Genomic DNA, 24,312 nt, shown 5'->3' with positions numbered 1-24,312 from the left:
GCATAGCACAGGGAGATCAGCTTTGTGCTTTGTGACCACCTAGAGGGGTGGGATAGGGAGGGAGGGAGGGAGGGAGAAGCAAGAGGGAAGAGATATGGGAACATATGTATATGTATAGCTGATTTACTTTGTTATAAAGCAGAAACTAACACACCACTGTAAAGCAATTATACTCCAATAAAGGTGTTAAAAAAAATAAAATGACTGTTAAAGATGTTCCTCTGGTACAAATCCTGAAAACAGACTTACAGAAAGGTTCAGAAGTGTATGTTCTGAAAGCACCATAGGAACGTGAGATGTTAAGAGTAGGGGAACCTGGGTGAGGGGTATAAGGAAACTGTACTGTCCTGGGAAATTTTCTCTATTTTTTTTTTTTTTTTTTTTTGCGGTACGCGGGCCTCTCACTGTTGTGGCCTCTCCCGTTGCGGAGCACAGGCTCCGGACGCGCAGGCTCAGCGGCCATGGTTCACAGGCACAGCCACTCCACGGCATGCGGGATCTTCCCCGACCGGGGCATGAACCCGTGTCCCCTGCATCGGCAGGCAGACTCTCAACCACTGAGCCACCTGGGAAGCCCTGGCAAATTTTCTCTAAATCTAAATATATTCTAAAATAAAAAAATATTTAAAAATTATATATTCTTATATTTTTTAAGGAAAAGAAGGGGCTCTAAGATAAGCTATGTATATGTAGATGATGTTTATGTATGTGTGCAAAACCCTTGTAGTGACGCCCACATCTTAACTGTAAGATCCAGCCATGCCATAGTTCCCTTTTTTTTTCCACACCATAGTTCTTTTGCCCTTTATCTGGGCCTGTTCCCTGGCTGTGGGTCTCTAGCTCTTGGAACACGACCTCTGCCTTCACTTGGCTCATGTGTCCTCATCCTCTGGGCCTCCGTTTGGATTCATTTCTACTGGGATGTCTTCCCTGGTCCTCAGATCTGGGGATCCTAGAATATCCTGTACTCCTCCTTCGTGGCATCTGTCAGCCTGTGACGTGAGGACGTGTTTTCTTGTCTTCATCCTTCTTTCTGGCTGCAGATCTGTGGGGCCAATCTGTTTTTTCTCCAGTTCCCCAAATAGTGCCTGGCCTATAGGAGGTGCTTAATAAATCCTGTTTGAACCAATGAATGTACGGTAGTGTGTGTGTGCATATGTGTGTGTGAGGGAGAGAGGGTTTCCATAAAGTGTACCTATGCCAGGAACAGGTTACAACATTGTAGGTGTGCCATAGCCATGAAAAAATGGCTATCAAACAGGGTTTATGTGAGGAGTATTATTAAAATGGTGCAAATAAAGTGTTTTCTTTTTCAGAGGAAGAAGAGAAGGAATAGATGGAGAGTAGCTGGGAGCGGTGGTTAGGGTCATTTTGTGATGGGCTTTAAGGGACTAATTTAAACTGGACCTTGGTTGTAGGGAGTTCCTGAAGGTCTCTGAGCAGAGGATACTCAGTCCTTTTGGTACTCAGGTAGTGAACAGATAAATAGGAAAGAGAAGACCCCAGAAGCCAAAAGACCAGTGAGGGCTAATATAATAATTCAGGGCAGAGGTCATAAGGCTTTAAGCAAAGGTGACAGCAGTAGGTAGAGACTGGAAGAAAGAGAAGACAAAGGTGTATTTTGAGGGAAAAGTGTTTAATGAAAAAGAAAGGAAGAGGACTTCTCTGGTAGCACAGTAGTTAAGAACCTGCCTGCCAATGCAGGGGACACAGGTTCAATCCCTGGTCCGGGAAGGTCCCACATGCCGCGGAGCAACTAAGCCCGTGCGCCACAACTACTGAGCCTTGCTCTCCAGAGCCCGCGAGCCACAACTATTGAGCCTGCGCGCCTAGAGCCCGTGCTCCCCAACAAGAGAAGCCACCACAGTGAGATGCCTGCACACCGCAACGAAGAGTAGCCCCCACTCACCACAACGAGAGAAAGCCCCCGCACAGCAACGAACACCCAAAGCAGCCAAAAATAAATCAATTAATTTTTTAGAAAGGTAACGAATATTTAAAAAAAAACGAAAGGATGATGGAGCTTATTGACTTCTTAGATGAGGGGACAGATGAGAAGGGGGAATCGAAATGATAATACTGCCCTAGTTAAAGAGCGGACATGGGAATGGCCTTAGTTTTAAGCAAGAGAGATACTAGACAATTTTAAAAGTCTTTTTAATCTTTAAGGGCTAAACTTCTCATTCATTTGTAATAGAGAAGGTAGCGTTTTCTTTTCTAAAACCCTTAATTCTCCCTCTTTAATTAGGGAGAATTAAGAAAACTAAAAAGCAAAGAGTTTTATTAAGCACCCTTCCGTTGCGGACTTTGGAACTGCATTTACAAAAGGTAATAAACCTTCCTGGTATTTCCATTCAGATAATCTCCTGCTAGTCAGCTTCAAGAATTTTATTATTATTTATTTAGCTCATATCTAGACTATAAAAAAATGAGTTCCAATAACTTGGTAGCGTCACAGGACAAGGCAGTGAACTAGAATTCCTCCAGCTCATTGTCGCTTTGTATGAACATGAAATCAAAGGGTCTTACAGATAATAAAAAGATCATTCAGAGATCCTGACAGTATGCTTTTGCTTTCCGTACTAAATCTCTATAATAAAAAATTTAATAAAACCTCCTATAAATACACAGCAAGGACTTTTCTTTAAAAAAGGAAAACAGTCTTGACTATATTTGTTTACTTTCTGAAACGGAGAAATATGGCTTTACTGAAATCTATGGTATTGCTACAAAAATAACATTTGTCCAGGAAATGAAAAATATAATTTACCTAGGAAAATTCCAAGAGAATACCCTTTGCTTCCAATATCTTCTGTTTGGTCATAATAAAGTGGGAAACATACTCCATTTCTTCCATAAAGGTTTCCAAAATAATCCTCCTTCCAAAATGGAATCACAGCTATTAAAAATCCCACAATCCAGATGCAAATGATGATGACCGAGGTCTGCCATTTTCCAGGACGGATGTTACTGAAGGGAAAGACAACGGCCAGGAACTTCTCCAAAGTCAAGTACGTCAGCAAGAGGACGGAGACCTCGGTGGACAGCATGGCCAGGAAGCCCAGGAGGCGGCACTGTAAGCTCTCCATCCACAGCAACGCGTACTTCTGATACTGCCCGCGGTATTTTAGATCAAAAAAGCCAACGAAGAACAAATAAACACCCATCAGGCAGTCCGCACCTATTGAAGAGTCACAGAATGTATGTTGGTAGTTCCAGCATCTCCGTCTTAGCTTTCTGATTTAGGTCTGCTTCCTTCTTCCTGTATTAAATGAACTAACGTAAAACCTACAATAGTGCCTAGAAGCCAATGGACTTCAAAAGGTGCACTATTTCTAAAGTACTACACTGCACCTTTGTTTTATAATTTTGAAAAAAATGGTGGTGGGGAGATAATTTGCGGGGGTATGGGGGGGTCTAGGTTTTAAACAGTAAAAAATATTACTAACATAGTTAATAAAAGGAATAATTTTCTGAGCTTGAGGAGCATGGATGCTATTGCAATTGAAGGTTAAACAAAACATAGTTCTGTAACCCACAACCTGTCCTCTACAATCCATCCCTTAACTCATCGGCTCCCTGTTACCCCATTTCGAAGACATAATCACTGCAGCTTCATGCAATCCAGAAAAGAGTAGCCAAAGAGAACAATAGTACCTTCATACTTTAAAACAATTGCCCAGCATATATAATTCATATTAAACGCCATCTGTTGAATGCCAATATAATCTAGAGCACAGCTCTCCGAAGATATCCTTAATCCATTTATATAGGAAACATACTTACAACAAAGGATTTTGATGGACGTAGCATGGGTCATGTTTTCAGCTTTAATGAAAGATCTCATGCCAATGACAAAAAGATTTCCAAAGCAGGTTATGAAAGCTATAACCCAGACAAATATTCTGAGGATATTGTTAGCCAAGAGGTCCTCAAATGAAGAAATGCCGTCAGTCAAGGGCATACATATTCGTACATGGGAAGCATAGGAGCAGTATCGAAAGTTTTTGAAATAACTAAAGTCAAAGGGAAAAAAGAGTCACTTTACAGCAATGACACAGAAATGACAGTTGCAGTCCTATTGGGGCTGCAGCTGTGTTAGGTATGTGGCTTCCCTAGGCTTGGTTATTTTTGTTTAGTAGTGATTATGTAATTATAGAGTTCTTCATTAAATATTACATTACTCTAGGCGGTGTTCTTCCTTTAAAGGTGAAGAACCTAAAACATAGGTATCTGCTGTGGCTTGTCTGAGGTGAGTCAGGGGAGGACATGAGAATGGGAAATCTCCAGGACTCTACTTTTCCCCATCACATTGGGTGATTCTCTAGGGTATTACAAAAAAGTAGATTGTCATTGTTAAACTGATCTTTAGCGAACATTCAGGGGCTTCGGTCTGGGATATAAGGGACCCACGGAGTAGCTCACTAAAAACATTCCTGTCTTGCACTTAGTTTTAAGTATATTCACTTAAACTAGCCTTCTTTTCCCTGATACAGGCAGGAAGGGAAGGTCCCTGAGACTAGGAAAATTCGGTCTCATTGAAGCGAGGAGGAGAAAGCAGCTGCCTTAAACACAGATTCCTTCATAGGGGCCTGGGAGGACTTAAACCATTTCTAGAGAAAAATACAGGCCTGTCTGTGATCAATGTGTTTATGGTCTAAGTGGTGGAATCTTGATGGGCTGGAACTGGGGAGCTCATTTGCTTTACTGCCATTCTCCAAACCTGTTATGTTTAGGATTTTCTCCCATAAAACTCATTTTATTTTTATATTCGTTCACCACCTCTTTTAGTTCTCTTCTCTTCATCTAATATTTTTTTGTCATCTGCCCATTCAATTGCTAAACTGGCAAGTTAAAGAAAGTTTGTTCATATTTTTTTACATTTATATGTGTAGATAAAATTGCTTTGGTAAAAGAAATTCCACTGGATACAATTAAAAGAGCAAGTAACCATTTTATTTTAAAAAGCCAATGTTCTCAACATATGAATACTATATCCTCTGCACTTTTTAAAAACTTCTGACGTTCAATATAATACAATTTAAAAACATTTGAAAGATAAGGTACAGCATGGTGATTATAGTTAATAATACCGTCTTGTGTATTTGAAAGTAGCTAAGAGAGTAGATCTTAAAAGTTCTCCTCCCAAGAAAAAAAAATTTGTAACAATGTGTGGTGATGGATGTTAACTAGACTCACTGTGGTGATCATTTTGCAATATATACAAATATTGAATCATTATGTTGTACACAGGAAACTATAATGTTGTATGTCAATTATATCTCAGTAAAAAAGTGAAAATAGGGCTTCTCTGGTGGCGCAGTAGTTGCGCGTCCGCCTGCCGATGCAGGGGAACCGGGTTCGCGCCCCGGTCTGGGAGGATCCCACGTGCCGCGGAGCGGCTGGGCCCGCGAGCCGTGGCCGCTGAGCCTGCGCGTCCGGAGCCTGTCCTCCGCAACGGGAGAGGCCGCAGCAGAGGGAGGCCCGCGTACCGCAAAAAAAAAAAAAAAAAAAAAAAAAAAAGTGAAAATAAAAATAAAGTAGAAGAAAATTTGAAAAAAAAAGAGAGGCAGGGAAAAAAAAAAAAAAGAAAGCTTTACTTTGCCCCGGCTTCCAGGCCTCCCATGATTGGACCCCTGGCTACCCTGATCCGCCTCAGCGCCTCCCGTCCCTGCTCAGTCCACCCAGACACGTCAGCTCCCTTCTAATCCTCGAAACAAGCCAGGCTCACCCCCTTCTCAGTGCAGCGCTTTTGCTTTTCTCTCTTCCTGGAAGAATCTTCCAGGCAGAATTGTGTCCTTCCACTCAGGGCTGCTTGACTGTCACATCTCTGACTTCTAGGTGAACTACCTACATCCTCCTTCCTTCCCTTTATCTTGCTATACTTTTCTTCCCAGCATTTCTTAATGATTTATTTGTTAACTAGTTTACTTTCTGGCTCCCAAAGCTCAATGGAAGCTCTGTGAGGCAGACGCTCCTCTCTCCCATTCATCCCTGTGTTCTCCCTGGCGTGAGGGAAGTACTCAACAAATACTTGTTAGATGGCAAATGAATGATGCATGGTTTAGTGCTGGGTATGTCACACAGAGATTTTGAAGGCTATGCCTGCCCTCGAGTAGCTTACGGTGGTCCAACCTCTCCTCCCACTGGGACCAGGGCACTGGTTGGCAGGTGGACGTGTTTCAATAAATGATGGGCAAGGAAGATGAAAGAAGAATCACTAGGTCACTTAGTAGGGAAGTAACTTAAGTCCACACATTTTCTGTTAATTGTTGGGTCCTTCTTGACCTCAACCTGTGGTTCATATTTAAAGCAGCAGCTTCTCCATCAGGTTCTACCAAGGTTGAATTTCTCTGTTCTAAGGAGACTTCACATTCTGCCTGCGGCAAGGAAATGACAGCCTCATGATTTATCTACTAGAGCCACAGAAAGAGAATTTATGAAAACCATGTGGATATACATCAAACACTTGTCTTTGGGTAATCACACCTACTGCATAGACATAAACAAAATATTCTCCCAAAAGGTCACCTTCACACCAACCATTTCAGTCCCTTGCTGATCCCAACTTGGTAGCTTACATCGAACCCTCCTTATTGTTGTGGATAACAGTGGCTGATTTTTGAAGTCATGAACACATTAGATTACACAGCTGATAAAGAAATGATCATGTCATAAACTCCTATATTAAGACAACTTACACAGTGCACTTTAGCCAAATATATTAACGTGACTTATCAGAACTACTATAAAGATTAATTACCTCCGCTTTGCAGTGCACTCAGTAACAGAAACAACACCTGGAATTTATATAGCACCTCTCCTCTTACGGGCTCAAATCTTAAGAGTGCCTGACTGCTCACTCACGTGAGGTGAATTAATGTTTCCAGGTCTCCTGAGTACCATTAGCCAGTGACTTCATCTTGTGTCATATGTGGCATTCTGGTACCCTAATCTCTTATTGGGCCTCAACTGGATAAACAGCATGTTTCCAGAGAGAAGTGTCACTCATGTCAGCACATCATAATACTGAGCTCTATTTGAACAGGGACCAAAGGTGACAAAATTAAAAAGTTCTCAATAGAAAGAATTTTCTTGCATAAAAACACATTGCAGGGGCTTCCCTGGTGGCGCAGTGGTTAAGAATCCACCTGCCAAGGCAGGGGACACGGGTTCGAGCCCTGGTCCGGGAAGATCCCACGTGCCGCGGAGCAACTAAGCCCGTGTGCCACAGCTACTGAGCCTGCGTGCCACAACTACTGAGCCTGCGTGCTACAACTACTGAAGCCTGCACGCCTAGAGCCCGTGCTCCGCAACAAGAGAAGCCACCACAGCAACGAGTAGCCCCCGCTCGCCACAACTAAAGAAAGCCCACGCGCAGGGAGGAAGACCCAACGCAGCCAAAAGTAAATAAATAAATAAACTAAAAAAAAACCACATTGCGGTGACACATCAGACAGTTTAAAAGAGAACATCAGCAACATTTCACCATACTTTTCCCCCCATTCTTTCATACATACATACATGTGAGAAAGATTCTTCATGGGCTGAAACATTTGTGTGTTTATACTTGGAATCTCTATCCTTTCCAGGTCTCTGGAAAATATGCACAATAGGTTTCATGTTTTTAGGATTTAACTTTTAAATCATCGTATTCTTTGTCAATCTTAAAAACCATGCTTCAAAATCTTGTTATAAATTCAAATTAGGATGAAAATTTTACAATAAACTGTCTTAGAAAACTGCCATTTCTCTTTATGCCTCCTGTAACTTGGAGCTGATTTATCACTCTCATATGCAGAACAGCCTTCTAATAAAACATGTTCATTCATTCCTTTGATTTAAAAATGACAGTTGTGATCCGTATGATTGTGAAACTGGCTCTGTAGTTTGATTTTATAAACCACGAAATATGAGTTAGAGGCTTTCAGACAGGACTTGATATTTTCAACCTGAGTTTTGTCAGAATCTGGATTTAAATACAGTACTTTCTTCCCGGCCTATGTACCTTTAAGGTAGAAAACCGTGGAAGCAATAATAAAAGGAGCTCCGATTCAGGACAATCATTTTCAAAGACAACAGTGGGAAGCATAATTCCTGTAATTCCTCCAACCCCATAAAATGTCCACACAGGGCTCCGCTGATAACCCCTAACACTCCTCATTTATCCAGAAGCTTCTTCAAATGTGGATTCTTAGAAGACACTTTAGGATGGCAAGGGAGCCTGCCATGTTCTCAGGAAACACAGATGGAAAGAGGATAATCTAAAAAGATAGAAACCTTTTGCTTTTTAAAGGCTTATTTTGAAAGATGTTTGACTCTCACTTAGCTTCCTTTGGGCAAATCTGAATACGGATTTCTGGACAAGGTTCTGAGTTTTCCTTTGCATATTGAGTCCTTTACAGAGGACCTTGGTGGTCAGAAATGAGACTTAGGAAACAATTCTACCACTGAATCCTCGCAGGGCCCCTCCTGCAGGAAACTCTGGAGTCCTTTTTAAAGGATTCTGCCCCCCCCTTCTTTCTTTTGCTCTCTAGCTTCTCCTGAACTTATCCAATTTTACCATTACACGGATTATGTGATTATTTGATGAACAGCCTGAGGTTTTCAAAAGAGCAGAGGCTACTATATACTGAGTGCCCAAGACAGTGCTATGATTAAGTTGGTGGCTGATAAATGTTTGTAAAATAAATGTGTAAATGAATCTTTAGAGAAAAGAAAATGAGACAATAAAGAAAGAAAAGAAATGAAGAAAGGGAAGTATGGGGTAAATAGTTACTACTTTGACTTTTCAGAAAGGCGTGATGTGTAACTTGATACTTTGCCTTTCGGAATTCAGTACGTAGTGAGTGAAGGGAAGATAATTTTCTCCACATCTTCCGGCTTCTTGAGAGCAGGAACCAAGTCTTTTTCATCACTGGATGTTCACTAATATCTATTGAGAATCTAAATCTTGTATTAATTTCCAACAGAAAACTATTTAGCAAGAATAAAAAGTGATAATAAGGATTGGTCTTTGGAATTAAATGAAGAAAGACTTTGGGCTGGGATGAGGTAAAGTAATATGCACTCTGTGGGGAAAAAAAAAAACAAACTTTAACCACCAATGGCTATTCACGGGAAAGGAACTGACGAGGTTCAAAGAACAACTGGCAGAGTTCTTGGCACCATTTAAAATCTAGTATGTTTGAAATTTTAAAATACTAAACAATATTAATTGTCTGAATGTTCATATTTATGGGATAATTTTTTCTTTACTGATTGAAAAGTAAAAAGCATGCTCTGAGGATTGATATCAAGTAGACTGTTGTAGGAAAGAAGAAAGGGAAAAAGTGAAAAAGTAGAGAAGTCTTATATAATTTGCTATTTTTTTTTTTTACCGACTGCTTAGTAACAAAACTATTGCAAATGTAATTCTTTGTGAAAACTGTAAGAGATTTTTCCATATGAATCCTGTTTTCAGGAAGGAGCTATATGTAGCTTCAAACACAGAAATGGTCTTTACACACACGGAATGGTAAAAAATGAGATTGTGTTGTCATTCAGTACATACTGGATGGTAATCATGATACTAACAACTGTCTGAGGATGCATGCTCAAATTAAAAGCCCTCCTGTGGGTCAAACACCTGTTTAAAAATAAATGTGGTCCTAGGTAAAGCACACACACTCAAATTATAATCAACATATGGTTACATTTGACTTACAGAGACTGAAGTTGTTTAAGACTTTCAAACTGGTTCTCGTGGAGATACAAAAGAGGATTGGACGACAGATTCCTTTTGTACCATTTGAAGGGAGGAGGAAAGAAGCATGAGGATATTATTATTTTGGAAACTCAAGATGTTGCCATTTAAATCTGATGACAGAGGGGAGAAGGACTTACAGTTTCTGAAGAAGCTTCAGGTCTTTGAAAATGTGGGGTGGTAGCTCCATTATCATATTGCTAGACAGGTCCCTGTCGGTGACAGTGAAAACCCAAAGCAATTACATTGGAAATAAATGACATAGTTATTACTCCTCACAACTGCCATCATCCCATTTGATGTAACAGAAAATACAACCCAAATTTTTTTTTTTTTTTTTTTTGTGGTACGCGGGCCTCTCACTGTTGTGGTCTCTCCTGTTGCGGAGCACAGGCTCTGGACGCGCAGGCCCAGCGGCCATGGCTCACGGACCCAGCCGCTCCGCTGCATGTGGGATCTTCCCGGACCCGGGCTCGAACCCGTGTCCCCTGCATCGGCAGGCGGACTCTCAACCACTGCGCCACCAGGGAAGCCCAATACAACCCAATTTAACCAACCTGATAGCTTGTTACCCAACAAAGTCATGGGAGTCAGCCAAATGGATATGTTTTCCATCACTTTCAGACAGGTGACATTTTGCTCATCCAGTTCCCATCTGGAATTTCCTCTCAGCCCCTCTCCAACACACTCCCAACATGGCTTCAATGTCTACTTTGATTAATTCCCTCTGTTTTAGGTACTCTTTGTACCTTCAACCATTCATTGTTTCTGTGATTCCTATTTGGTTCATGTATGTGATATCTTGTTTATCCAACTGCATTAGAAGCTTTCTGAGATCAAGACCTATGTCTCTACTTATTTTGCATTCCAACTAAGAGAGTTTTGACCACATAATATCTGCCCAGATGATCTTAAACGGATAACTTCACATATTTTTAGTCTACTTTTATATGGTACTTTTTTTTAGAAGAAATTGAGAATTTAGATCTAAATATAATAGGGCTGTCCAATCCAGAAAGAATTGCAGGGCAGTGTCCCTACAGAATGCGATAAAGAGATTTGTCGGGATAACAAGGAATCAGGAATCTTGAAGGGTCCAAAATATCCTCTGAGCCAGAGAAGATGTTAAAAGTGAAACAGATGTGAAATCGCCTAGGAGTCAAACGAAAGATCTTTTCTATTTTGGATTTTTTGGTGCTCCTGATGGATATATGGGAGTGACAAATAACTATGAGTTAGTTCTTTCTCTAAAAAAGCTTACAGTTAGAGTAAACAACTAGATTATGAAACAAAAGAATGAAACAAGTGTTATTACACAAGTACAAATGAAAAACAGAGGAAGGAATCATCAAACTTGGCCTGGGAAATTAGGAAGCGTTTGAGCAAAGTTTGATGATTTTTATAGGTGGAGTCAAAGCACAGCAGATTTTCAAGTGAGGATTAAGCAGGACCAGAGAAACAGATGCTTGAAAGTCGTGACATCTCCAGGAGTCAGCAAGTCGTCCAACGTGGGTGGAGGAGAGAAAGGATGGGGAGATGTAGAGGAGGTGAGCCTGGAAAAGAGCCTGGAGACAAAATGGGAAGGCCATGAATGCATTCCAAGGCAGTATTTCCCAGAATACAGTTCAGGCATCAGAATCAAGGAAGATGCTTATAATAAGAGCACTTTCCTGGTGCCACTCCAGAACTATCACACCCGAATCTCTGGAAGGGAGCCTGGTAACATGCATTTAAAGCCAGCATTCCTGTGATTCTTCTGAACATTAACATTTGAGAACTATGTCAAGGACTTTGCTTTATGGCAGGCAACAAGGAAGGAGAATGTTAAACAGGACAGTGGGAAAATATGCTCTGGGTTATGGGATGATAATTCTGTTAGAAGAATGAAAGATAGGATGAAATGCCAGAGACTCAGAGGAGGGAGACCTGGCAGGAGGCTGTGACCCTGGACCGGGTGAGAGCTGATACAGGTTGAAGGAGGCACTGGCAGGGTTTACGGTCTGATAGGACATCAAGTGTAAAGAGAGTCAGAAGGAAAGGGAACAGTCTTCTAGCCAGACTGCCAGAAAGAATGCAGATTCCACTAAGATAGGCAAGCCTAGGGGAAGAATCTGGCTGTGGGGTAAGGGTCATCTGTAAATTAACTTAAACAAATAGATTTTGAGGGACTGTCATGACATCCAAGTGTAGACAGCCTGCCAGCTGGTGTTCTGATCTGGTGCTCCAGATGCAAGGAGCACAAGTGGGTCATGGCGCAGAAGAAAGCCACAGGTGTGCACAGATCAGAGGGAGAGTGACAAGATGACGATGATCTCGTACACCTGGAGAACGTCCTGCAAAGCGTTACCCTGAAAGATGAAGTACAGTCTTCTGTGGGGAAAGGATCTGAGTGGCCTCATCTGAGTGTGCTTATTCCTCTCCAGAAGGGGTTTGTGGTCAAGAAGGCACAGTAAAATTATCTAACATTTTTGTAAACTTAAGAAATGTAAATGCCTTGTTCAAGTTAATTCTACTGAGTTCTGAATTTCTTCTATCATACTGGTGCTGTCTGGATTGGAATGAATTATTGGTGGTCCTAAAAGTAGAAAGCTAGCATCTCTTATTTAGGCTCTTTTTTTTGGCGGGGGCAGGGGGTTGGCTTTGCCTAAGTGTAGTATAAGAGGAGGATTAGAAAAACGTTCAGAATGTGGACTCCATACCACTGTCTCCTTTAGTCTGTATAAAAACACACTCCCGCTCGTCCTGGGCTACTCCTCCATTCCAGCCCTGTAACCCAAATCTGTATCCATCCTCCAAGGTCTGATCAGGAATGCCCCTGTGAGAAAGCAGTGAGCTCTTCTGAGTGAGCTGTCTTTAATTTTTTGCCATAGAATGATAATATTTTAGTTCCAATGTGGTGCTTTGCACATTATAGGCACTTAAATATTTGTGGATTTGGTTTTTGATACTCATTCATTAGATTAAATTATCTTAATTATTTGTGAATTGTTTTTCAAATTACTCTTAATGAACTACTTTTCACAGTCCTTTCTGGATTTCAAAGCAAGCTATAAAGAATGGGGGAGAAGGTGATTAAGAAATTAATTTCCATTTTTTAGACTTCAGATCAGGAGGAGGAGATCTCTACCCTAATCACCACTATTTGTAACGTAACAGACAATTTTAAATGCCAATGATACACCATTTTGTGGGTAGCGATGAATTAATAGCAAGACAGATGATTTTCAAAAGGTTTCGATCTACAAAACATATATTTGAACAGAACAATGTACATGAGCTCTCTGAATATTTTTCAATGTTCCTCTTTCTAGACATTTCTACTTGCGTCATCTGCTCTGGAAGTTATAATATCTTAAGGGATAATAAGCATGTTCATTCTTTTCTTTAGTTATAATTGATTAATATTATTCCAGTCATTTATTCATTCAGCAAGCATGTATTGAGAATTCATTGTACTCCCGACATTAGAGAGGAGAATCCCTGAGTTTAAGGAGCCATGGAAACTCATTTACTCCCAAACACACATATGTATGAAATCAGTCAAAGAAAATAGGCAGAGAAATTAGAGTAGGCTAAATCCATATTAAGCCCACTGTCTGATTTTTAATTTGCTTTTAGGATAATGTTGGTTTTCTTAATTGATTTTGAATATCCAGTACTCTACAGGATTTTGATTGCTACTAATGAAAAGCAGTCTCACTAGTCATTTAGATTTGTAATCCTGAAGAAGCAATCATATTTTCCTAGTAGACATTGCTACTTACAGTTCTCCTAAATTTTTTAATGAAGAAAATGTCTTCTCTGGAACAAAATCAATTTGATTTCTAGGCAGAAACCTGTAAGACATGGTAAGAGTCAGCATTGTTGATTTGTGTCTGCTGTAGTAATCAATTCTCATTAGGAGACGCCATTGATCCGGGTGTAATTTAATAAGCCTCCGCTGAAGTCTCAAAGCAAGGCATGTTCTGGTGTGGAACACAGGCAGGAGTTTCTTACAGAGAACGTATCCATATGCTCTCTCCAGGACATGCTCCCGTAAGGAACTTGAGGTGCTGAGTGTGGTTTACGGAGCTGCACTTCGTTTGGAGTCTGATTACTTGAGAAAGTGTTTCTTTCCCAACATACACACATGCAATGTCAAATTTGGACCCTGTTAATAGTTCTGTGAAGGCTTTGAGAGGATCTTTGGGTAAGGCACATTCCTTATAAGAAGAAGTCCAGAAAAAGAGCAAAGCTTGAACCAACCCCATTTGGGCCACAAACAAATTTTAAATTTGGTGGGGGAACAGTGATTTTACATTTCCTCTGTCTAGAAATGGAATCCTCCAGGGCAAATGGCAAAAAAGAGGGGGTTGTCAGCTAACTACCTTACAGGGGTGTAAACAAATGAGATAATGAGTATGAAGGTGATTCAAAAGCTACATGGTGTTATAAAATAGGAGGCGAGGATGGTATTTGTTTATCTTCCAGTGTTCTCTCTCATTATCCACGAGACAAAGAATAAACTCTTTGCATCTCCTATGTGGGATAGCCTCTTTTCTTACTAAATATGCTAATCTTCAATCTGATTGATAAATCTGCAACCTGGCAACAGCCTTATCTCTTAGTCTGTTGGAGAAAAGTGGTTAGATTGCTACAAATGGATATGCTCTGATTTTTCTTTTCCAACCACCCATCCAAGCAACAAACATTACTGAGTACTTACTATATATGGAGAACTATGATTAAAACAAAAGCACATTCTTGTGTTTTTAAGCTGACCCGTGCAAATGTGCCAATTAACCGATCTCTCTGCCTTCCTGCCCCCATAAAAAACACAGTCAGCAAGCAGAATCACCAGTCAGAATCTCTGGCCAATCAGGATACATTAGAGGTTCTTCTCTTTAGAATAAAATTTTGTTTTCTTTAAAGAGGGAGACATCAAGTGACAAGTGTCATCAGCAGTAACCACTTTCACATACATTATCTCATTTCCTTGTTGACCATGGGGTTAGGTACCGGTTCAGCAGAGGGTGCACAGAAATGATGACTGCCCTCAGAAAGGAGGCGGCTTAAATGGTTGGCAGCTAAACATAAGGCTCGGCCCTACCATCCAAGTCAATAGATCCATGTGTACATTTTCCTGGTACTGCAGTTTCAGACCAAGGCTGTAAACAAAACATCCTTTAAAACTCCTTGCCAATATTTTCTTTCGATTTCCAAAGCTACTGGGTTTCCCCTCACTTACTGAATTACATTGTATACTTACAGCACTGTGAGTGAACTGCACGACAGAAAGGTGGAATTCGTAAGGTATTTTATTCCATTGCCTTCCAAATCCCTAAAAGGCATGGAGGAAAAATATTTTTAATGTTTTTGCACAAATCATACGTCTAAAGGCAGTTTTTGGTGATATAACAGTTCTGAACTGTATTTTTACGTCATTCCAATTTTTAGGCTTTCCTCCTACTTATTGCAGGGTCAGTATAATTAATATTCTGCATCTTTTTCCCCTTCTACTTAGTGTTAGAACTTAACAAAATTGAGTGAAAGGGCAGCCTGCCGTTTAGTGAATGTGTCTCTGTGCCAGATACCATGCTATTAATTAGCATAAAATTTGTACTATAATAATAGTAGCTCCCATTTACTGGGCTTTTATAGTGTCAGGTACTGTTCTGAGTGCATAATACACACTCCTACAAAGTTGGCATTATCATCTCCCATTTAACACAGGAGGAATCCGAGGATCTTGGAAATTTACTTTGCTTCTGGTCACACAGCTATTGAGGGGTAGGACTGACCTTCTAACTCAGATCCAGCTGAATCTAATGCCTAGACACTTAGTCATGGCATCGTAGATCGCTATATTCTCCCCTCCCCTCCCCCAGGGTCAGGTAGATATTTGTGTCTCTATTTTGCTGAAGGAGAAACTCAGGCCAAACTATCTACCGAATACTGGATGCCAGAGTCAGGATGGCGAGTCCCAAGCTGTGTGAAGGGAAGTGCCTGCTCTTTCTAGCCCCCTCCAGGATGCTGATGCTGAGTGCAGTGCTGCTCCGAGGGTCCCAGGTCCCAGCATCACCTGGGAACTTGTTAAAATGCAGATTCCCAGGCTCCACCCCAGACCCACTGAATCAGAAACCCTAGGACTGAGGTCCAGCGGTCCGTCCTGAGTCTTTGCGTTGCTTGCGTTGTACGCTGACGTTGGAGAAGCACTGGTGGACGGAATACGTTCTGCCAAGGTGAACCTAATGACAGCAGCACCCACATCGTCAGGGAACAACCTCAGGAACACTCTGACATGGCCGCTTCCAGCAGCGCCAAGGAAGGAGAGGATCGGCTCTTCTGCCAACTGTCCTCATTCCGTTTACCGTTGGCTTCCTACAGGCTTCCTGTACACGACAATAGCTGCTTTGCTGCCTCTGAACCTTTCTCACGTTCACGTTAAAATCACCAGTTCCTTCGTCATTGCCTTTCACATCCTATTTTAAAGCCATCTTGGAGGTCTTGCAGGAACTCAACTTTTTTTTTCACTCTTAAAATACAGCAATTGCAAATAATAAACAGTGTAGTCCCTTGAAAGCACAAATATTGTTCAGTAGAATAGGGAGAATGTTTTTACATCTCATAACACTTTGCAGGTGTGAGCAACAGTCCTAGCTGACAGCAAGTGAGGGAGGAGAAGCATGGCCAAGGTAGGTTTTTTTCTGCCTTTGAACTGGGGCGATTTGGGTCTGACCTCTCAGCTCTCATTTGTGATCAGCCGATCTTGCTAACGACATCTTTTCACTGAGTGTCTAGTTTTTCCCTCGTGTCTGTGGGAGCCTAGAGTGAAAATGAGTGTCCCCGGAACCCAGGGCTTGGATGTTGCTTCCTGGTCCCCTCCTTGTTGCTGATGCCTATTCTGGGGACAGGCTGGGGACAGGCTGGAGGCCTGATATTTTTCTGTTAACTTTACTCCTTCCCGTTGCTTTCCCATTGTGTGGATGTACTTGCTTAGTTTCTAAGTATTTTCCACCTATTCTTAATGAGTTTTATTCTCATGTTTTTCAGATCATCAATTCCCACCCCCCTTTGTTTTTTTAAGGCAGCTCTGCACGGCATGTGGGATCTTAGTTCCCTGACCAGGGATCAAACCCGTGCCCCCTGCATTGGGAGCATGGAGTCTAAACCACTGGACTGCCAGGGAAGTCCCATCGCTCCCATTTTTAACATTTAGCACACTTACGTGAGACCCCCACTGCCTTAAAAGCCTTTTGATAACAGGTATGTAAATAATTTCCTTTTGATAACAGGTATGTAAATAATTTTTTTAAGTCAGTAAATAAATACAAGGTCATCTAATAGTGTTGTAACAAGTGAGGCTAGTTCAGAGAGGATCCAAAGCTGAGGTACTAAAATTTTATCATATTATGGGTATTGAGTCCCCTGATTTGACAATGGGGAGAGGAAGTCGCTCCTGTGCCAATCCTGCCTGTCTCAGGAGACTGTGAATACGAACATGGTGGAATGGTGGGTAGTGGTGGTGAAACCAAATGAATGGTTTAAATGTGTATTGGTCGAAAGCTACCAAGGAGTGGAAATGGTTTAGCACATTCATTTACAGAGTTTTTTTTGAGCACTATTATGTGCTGATCCTTGTGCTGGGTATAAAATCACAGAATTTACTGAATGGTAGGGGATAAACAGGTAAACAGATGGTTCTATGATGACAGTGCCCTGAGACAGCGGTGCAGTGGGAGGAGGGGAGGCGTGGTGGAGGCTCTCCTGTCGTAATCGGGGCACGGAGGCAGCCACTGAACTGGTGGGTGTGTCAGAGACGGCTTCCTGAAGGTGACGCTTATATTGACTTTTGAAGGAAATGTCGGAGAATAAAGAAGCAAGACCTTTCAAGTTGAAGGAACAACATGTGTTCAGGGAACTGACTGAAGGAGCAGTAGTTCGGTGTATCTGAAAGGAAGGCACAAGAGGAGAAGGGGCTGGCAAAGAGACCAGGTGGAGTAAGGGATAGAGGACAACGGGTCTCTGGTGCTAAATTGGGAGGCCTGAACTTTACCCTCGCACCCGTGGGGATTCCCAAAAGATGTTTCAACCAGGAAGTGACATGATCAGATTTTGGTTTTAGAAAGAAAAGCAGAGATGAGCTTTTTGTGTAATTGTGAATTAACTTCAGGGCTAGTTTCCTGAATCTGGGCGAATAACAAATTAGCTGCTAAGTGCATACTCACATCCAGTTGAGTTGAGGCATTTGGGCACACATCTGCTTGGGAAGGGCTTCTAAGTAGTTATTCACCATAGACCTTTACACAAAGAAGAGATTAATTAGAAACGAAATGATATGCCACTTTAAGAACAGTATTTTTACTATTTCCACAGTTTGGGAACCGGTATGCTAAAATCAATATATTAGGATGAAGAATATAAACATAACTACCTCTTCAAAATGGTCTCTAGATATGTGTGTGGCATGGATAAGGGAGCATATGTCAGAGAAACTATGAATGCATACGTGTCATACATAACCTAGGAATAAATATGAAACAGTTTGACTTTATGAGATGAAACAAAAGTATATACTGGGTAATAATTTTGAAGTTCATCGTAATTTTCCTTGTAAACTTCAAATTTGCAATCATCTCCAGCATCATACATCCAAAGTTTCATTTTAAGAGAAATGTTAATCATTTACAATATTAAAAGGCCACATTGGAAACTGCATTAAATCTAAGAAGTGATAGTGGGAGGAATTTGGGGAAGAAAACAACTCATGAGCATGTTAAGCTGCGTGATTAACTTATGATATTGTGGCCCCTTTTCACAAATGGAAACTTAATGATGCTATATGATCAACTGTAAAGGAACATAATAATCCCCTGCTGATAAATCATCCCAGTATATTAATAAACACTGAAAATGTAATTATGAGAAAAGCTTAGTTGCTAAGGCAAAGATTTTGGAATTTTCAGTTACTCTTGCTGGACAAAGACACATTTTCCTTTGTTAAAAATGTAGTTGGAGCTGAACTCCTAGAAGACTCTAACACATTTAAACGTAGTAAGGAGATAAAAATGAATACTGTCTTTGGTGAACCACTGCAAATAAAAACATGCCTTAAAAAAAAAACAGAACATGCCTTACGACTAAAGGGAATTAAAGGAGATCAAAAGGAATTGAACTAGTCGGCTTAAAATATACCATGAGCCATGGACAGGAAGTAGCAACAGTAATTGTGGCTTGAAATACAGGAACGGTTTTGACTAGTATAAATTTGATTTTCTTAAAGCTCTTTTTGTAAGGTTGTTTTAGATGTCATTGCAATTTATGGACAGATGGATTGAAAGGTAGATGAATACTTACAGGAAAAACAAGGAATTTAATCCAGTAAACAACCGCCGTGAAATTCTGGTTATGGGATTGTCATCTAGAATTCTGACAAAACATATCACAAACATTTCCAATGTTACATACATTTGCGAGATTAAACCAGGAAGAAATGAAAGGCCATGTCCATCCTGTCTCCCCCCAACACCTGCTCTCCTCCTTCCTGTCTGTCCACACTTGGCTCAGGGCTCTTACCAGAGAGCTTTTCCTTCACCCCGTGGCTGGAGCAGCACTTTCCTCCAGACCCCCATAATCCCCATCCCAGGATTTATCAAGCCTATCCCGATGGTCTTTGCTCCCTGTATCCACCTCCCTTTGGACTTAAGAACATGCACCCCTGGGTACCTGGGTCCAGACAAGCTGCACTTAGCTATTGACTGATTATGGGCTCCATAAATGCTTTGACCTACTAATTGACTGAATGAAAAATGAATGAAAAAAAATTCTTAGGAAATCACAAATGGTTCCTTGGTCTCACGGTGTTTAAATGATGTAATTAGTGGGGCCTATGCAAACAAACTTATTAGACGCTTTGAGGGTGAAAGAGTGAAAAGACTTACGAATTCAAATCACTGTTTTTAATTCTATATGGTATTTTCCTAGAAAAAAAATACATAAGAGGAAATATGCCTTCTTTTCTCTCGTTGCCTTTGAAGCCAGGTACCATTTCCTCTTACTTTCAGAGGTACCTGAGGGTAGGATTTGGAGAAGGGGGCTTCTGAGCACCCACTATATGCCAGGCGTTCTGCATGTGACACTTTATATATGTTATATGCTTTAATTCTCACAACACCCCTCTTAGAAAAAAGGAATTATGATTATAGTTTAAAGATGAGGAAAAAGAGGCCTAGGAAGATCAAGAAAATTGCCTGGAACATTAAGCATGGGGCCATGGCGTACACAAGGATCTGGATGAAGCTGAAGTCCTGGCTTTTTCCACTAGACCAGGCTGACCTACAGAAAATGGGAAAACGGACACAGCCTTCTAACTGCCCTTTGTTCATTTTTCCTGATGAAAACACAGACCTCTGATGTAAGACTCCTTAGGATGGAGCTGGTGGCTCAGCTTGATAAGTGATGAAACACAACAAGCTCACATATTTTCAGTCTTTTCTATGAATTCTCTAGAAATCAAAAAAGGCCTTATCTTGCTTACTTTCTAGGTCTGTGGTTTTCGACAGAGGGCACTCTTTCCCCCAAGGGATATCTGGGATTGTCTGGAGACATTTTTGATTGTCACAACTCTGGGAACGAGTACTGTTGGCTCTAGTGGGGTAGAGGCCACAGATGGCACTAAACGCCCTAAAATGCACGCCCCCCACCACAATCAAAGAATTATCTGGGCCAAAATGCCAGTAGAGCTGGGCTGAGACACTCTGCTATAGGTAAACACCAGGTGGATGGATGACTTAGCAAGCCGACTTCTGGGCGCAGAGGCCACCTGAAAAAACATAGCACTGATTTCTCTTCACACAACCACCATTTGGCATGCCATTATCTGAACTGCTTGGGTAACATGCTCCAGATTATGTGACAAGCAGAAAAATAAATATAATAAACAAGATACATAAATAGATGGAAACTATGAGCCTTGATGAGTATCATTAGGACTGTGATCCGAGGGAAGGAAAAGCTAGAGTACTTACAGCCAAGTTAGATGATGTAAGTCTTTGAATACTCCAGGTCTGAGAGTTGTAATGCAGTTGTGGTTGAGATATCTACAAATAGCACGGGTGAGTAAATTAGGCAAACTTAATACTCCACTTTAGTCACATATAATTACTGGACATCTGTTTCTGAAAGCACTCTACTGGATGAGCAGGGGCCAGAAAGTCAAAGAACAGGCGGGAGATACAGATAACCAAAAGCCCAGTGTGACAAGCACCAGGGCCAGGACCAGGGAAGTGGCCAAAAATAACGTATTGGGACATTATATTATGTTAGAGTGTAACGGTAGAGTAAATATGTGAGGTGATTTTTGCTTTTGTCCTTTTGGTCACATCCTTAGTAGACTAACATTTGAAGAAAGTGTATAGGTAAGTTATATATTTTCTATTTGTGGAAATGACCCAAACTTGAGGAGACAAGATTAAAGAGAGCCTTTATACCTGTCTCCTGGTAAAACTTGGAATTTTTTAGCAGTTCTTTCAGTGTCATAACTAATTACACTGTACTTTGTGAAAACTTATTTCTCCCATTTCTCTATATCCAAAGTCGAGCCTTTAAAGAAGTACCATTCATTCTACCCTTTTAATTGTTACTTAAAATTGTACTCGTGATTATAAAGAAGTTACTCACAGTATTTGCAGATTATGTAATCCAAAGAATGCTTTCCTGGATATATGTCTAATACAATTATGCTGAAGGAATCTGGTAGGAATAAGATAGAAGAGTCATGTGATTATGGTTCATGTATTTGTTAGGTTGTTTCTTCACCTAAATGCAATTTGTGCACCTGGCTCATAAAATCCTGTCTTATTCTCACGTTGGGAGGTAGAAGCATTGCCCACGAGAGAAGGCTGTGAGCCTAGCTGTGCCTGCTGTCCTGATAGCGCCCGTGCAGTGAGACCCCGACATCTCTGACTTGAACCACTGAGGTCCGGTATGCTGTGTGTGGAGACAGAACTAGTCTTATTTCTGCAAACTGGCGTTCTGGTGGCCTTCCTTCTCTGACATGCAGGAGTTGCCCACCATGTGAGACTAGCCAGGCTCTCACTGCTGAGCTTTCTCGCTCTTTCAGTACAGAGTTCCACCTTCAACTCCTCATTTCTCTTCATTCTATTCCCGTGAAACGAGGTGAGGGCAAGTCTCGTTCTGTTTCAAGATGCAGAGTGAGAAGGATGCAGCTAGTTAGAGAGGGGCTCAAGGTCACAAATGGCATCAGTGGCTGAACTGGGGCCAGTGTACCAACTTCAGCTCACAGGGCCATGAGCTACTTAACCGCTGAAGCAATCTAGCAAGAGTGTACGGATTCAATAATAGCACTTTCAGGAGCATCTAAGTAAACTACTTCCATTTCTTGTGCTCATTATATTAATACAATGGGAGGTTAGCTTTGATTTCATATTTTCTAAAGAACTTTAGGCAGGAAATATTCACGCTATTAATAGTAACTAATGTCTACGTAATCTTCTGAGTGGCTTCCCTATCTCTTATTTTGATTTGATTTGGGTCCTAAAGTTTTGTTTTGATTTGTTTTTGGCCACGTGGCTTGCGGGATCTTAGTTTCCCCCACCAGGGACGGAACCCATGGCCCCTGCAGTGGAAGTGCAGAGTCCTAACCACTGGACCGCCAGGGAATTCCTGCTTCCTAAAATATTTTACACTTTCTCATTGTTATGATACTTCACTGCAAAACTATTGGTAGATCTTTTGCTTGTTCAGCATCTGGCTGTACTCTGAATTTTGTTACACCACAATTATTCCCAGTGAAGCTTCCCAGCCTTTGAGTCATGACTGCGTTGTAGTTGTGCGGGGATATTGATGTCCCCAGCCCTCAAGGTGGCAAAGTAAAGCCAAGATTAGCTTCCAGTTATGAACAAACCCATCTTTTATCCCAAATATTGAACAAATATTGTCATTTTCTCTGTGTACCACCATGTGGAAAAGCTGCGTACTACAGAGCACATGCATTACAATTACAGTGACACACAAAGCAACAATTTCAATCCTATAAAGTAAACCTGAAACCCTGTAAGAACTCGTGCCATTCCATCCCCCTCTCCCTGCTGCAACATGTCTGTGAGGAGATGCTTCACATTGTAGCATAAATTCTGCTTTTGCTTTAAAGTTCTGCTATGAATAGAATGAACCCATACATATCAATATCTGTTTTAGCATTTTCAGAGCCCTTAGAGTGATGTAATGAAAGTTAATATGGTGAATTATATTACAATAGCAAATGAAAATAGAAAAAGAATACCATAATCTATGTATTTGAAGTTCCTCTTAAATATACAATTTACTACCTAACTAGTGTTATTTACATTTCATTTAAGATAATTAAGTCAAAAGTGCACTGCACATTTTACCTACACATCGTCAATCTTGAAAAGATGGGGGCAGTCGTAAATTGTGAATTTGACCTTGTGCTTTTGATCTGCGCGACTCACCTGATATGTCCAGTCTATCTGCCTTCACTGACGCCGGTTAAGACTCCAACTTCTTAAATAATAGAGAAGCTCTAGTCTTCTATTTAGCCAGTTTGCTGGCACCCCACGGAGAACTAGAGTCCCAGGTCTCTTGTCTCAGACTTAGGCTGCTGAATTTTTTAACTTGATCCTTCAGTATCTGCTTTCTTCTTTACAGAATAGTAGCTTGGTGAATATGAGGGGAAATTTGGAAACATGACAATTTGGCAAGTGGTGTCCTCTTTTTCTTCACAGCTGAGATATGAGCCCGTTTGATATACTTTACACTGAATGGTTTTTCTAAGAATAACTTACTGGTTCATGAATTCCTGCTGTTTCAGCTGTCAGGACTTTTCAAGCAGAAACGCCAGGAATTTATGTACCTGAAACTAAAGCAAATAAATGCTTTAATGGCATGCATGTTTATAGGCTATTTTTTTAATGCAACATTTTGTATTCATGAGCCAGGCAGACTCCTTGAATTACATTTTGTTGCCAATGATTGCGTTGAACAGGAACCCACTTTAAGAAGGAATTCCTAATTTATATAAAATGTATGTCACAGTGAGGAGAGGAACTGCTGTTGGTTTCCGTGGTAGCAGTGATGAAGTATTACGGTCACGCTCATAAACTGTATTTTATTTCTTTCTCTCAAAGATCATCTTAAATTGCTTCTTACCCCCTAATGTTAGAAAGTTTAAGAGAATATTAAGAAGAATAAACTGATCGCTAGTGAAAGCATCCAGATAAGTGACATTTGTTTATCTAGCAATTAACATTTTATTTTGACTTAGGAATTTCTTTTACTGGATGCCTAAATGACCTTAATTTCACTGTGACTATTTAGAGCACGCAAGACCGGAGACGCACTTGACATTAAATTGGGTGATCCCTTAGGATATATCCCAATACAACTTAAAGATGCATATCAACTTTATAAGCTCAATACAATCTAAAACGGAATAAAGCCCAGATGCTCTAGCCTAGCGTTCAAAGGCCCTACAACCATGATTCAATGACCTCTCCAGCATACACTCCATCATTCCTGTGGGAACTCTTTTCCTTTAGACAAACTTC

At 40.9% G+C, this 24,312-nt stretch overlaps 1 protein-coding gene across 1 annotated transcript in view; it reads right to left on the bottom strand.

Annotated features, from left to right (window-relative positions):
* Positions 1 to 24,312, bottom strand: part of RXFP2 (relaxin family peptide receptor 2) — a 64,360-nt gene that overhangs the window by 10,792 nt on the left and 29,256 nt on the right. Inside the window, exons 6-16 of the mRNA XM_024126006.1 lie at positions 21,404 to 21,475; positions 20,752 to 20,823; positions 19,082 to 19,153; positions 17,953 to 18,024; positions 14,994 to 15,065; positions 13,510 to 13,581; positions 9,886 to 9,957; positions 9,707 to 9,778; positions 7,525 to 7,596; positions 3,787 to 4,016; positions 2,771 to 3,181 (exon numbers count right to left, since the gene is read on the bottom strand). Coding sequence (XP_023981774.1) covers positions 2,771 to 3,181; positions 3,787 to 4,016; positions 7,525 to 7,596; positions 9,707 to 9,778; positions 9,886 to 9,957; positions 13,510 to 13,581; positions 14,994 to 15,065; positions 17,953 to 18,024; positions 19,082 to 19,153; positions 20,752 to 20,823; positions 21,404 to 21,475 — 1,289 coding nt within the window. The remainder of the gene's footprint in view (positions 1 to 2,770; positions 3,182 to 3,786; positions 4,017 to 7,524; positions 7,597 to 9,706; positions 9,779 to 9,885; positions 9,958 to 13,509; positions 13,582 to 14,993; positions 15,066 to 17,952; positions 18,025 to 19,081; positions 19,154 to 20,751; positions 20,824 to 21,403; positions 21,476 to 24,312) is intronic.

The sequence above is a fragment of the Physeter macrocephalus genome, chromosome 13 (assembly GCF_002837175.3).
Source record: "Physeter macrocephalus isolate SW-GA chromosome 13, ASM283717v5, whole genome shotgun sequence".
Classification (NCBI taxonomy): domain Eukaryota; kingdom Metazoa; phylum Chordata; class Mammalia; order Artiodactyla; family Physeteridae; genus Physeter; species Physeter macrocephalus.
Note: the sequence above shows the minus strand (reverse complement) of the source record. Positions and strands in the feature narration are given on the sequence as shown.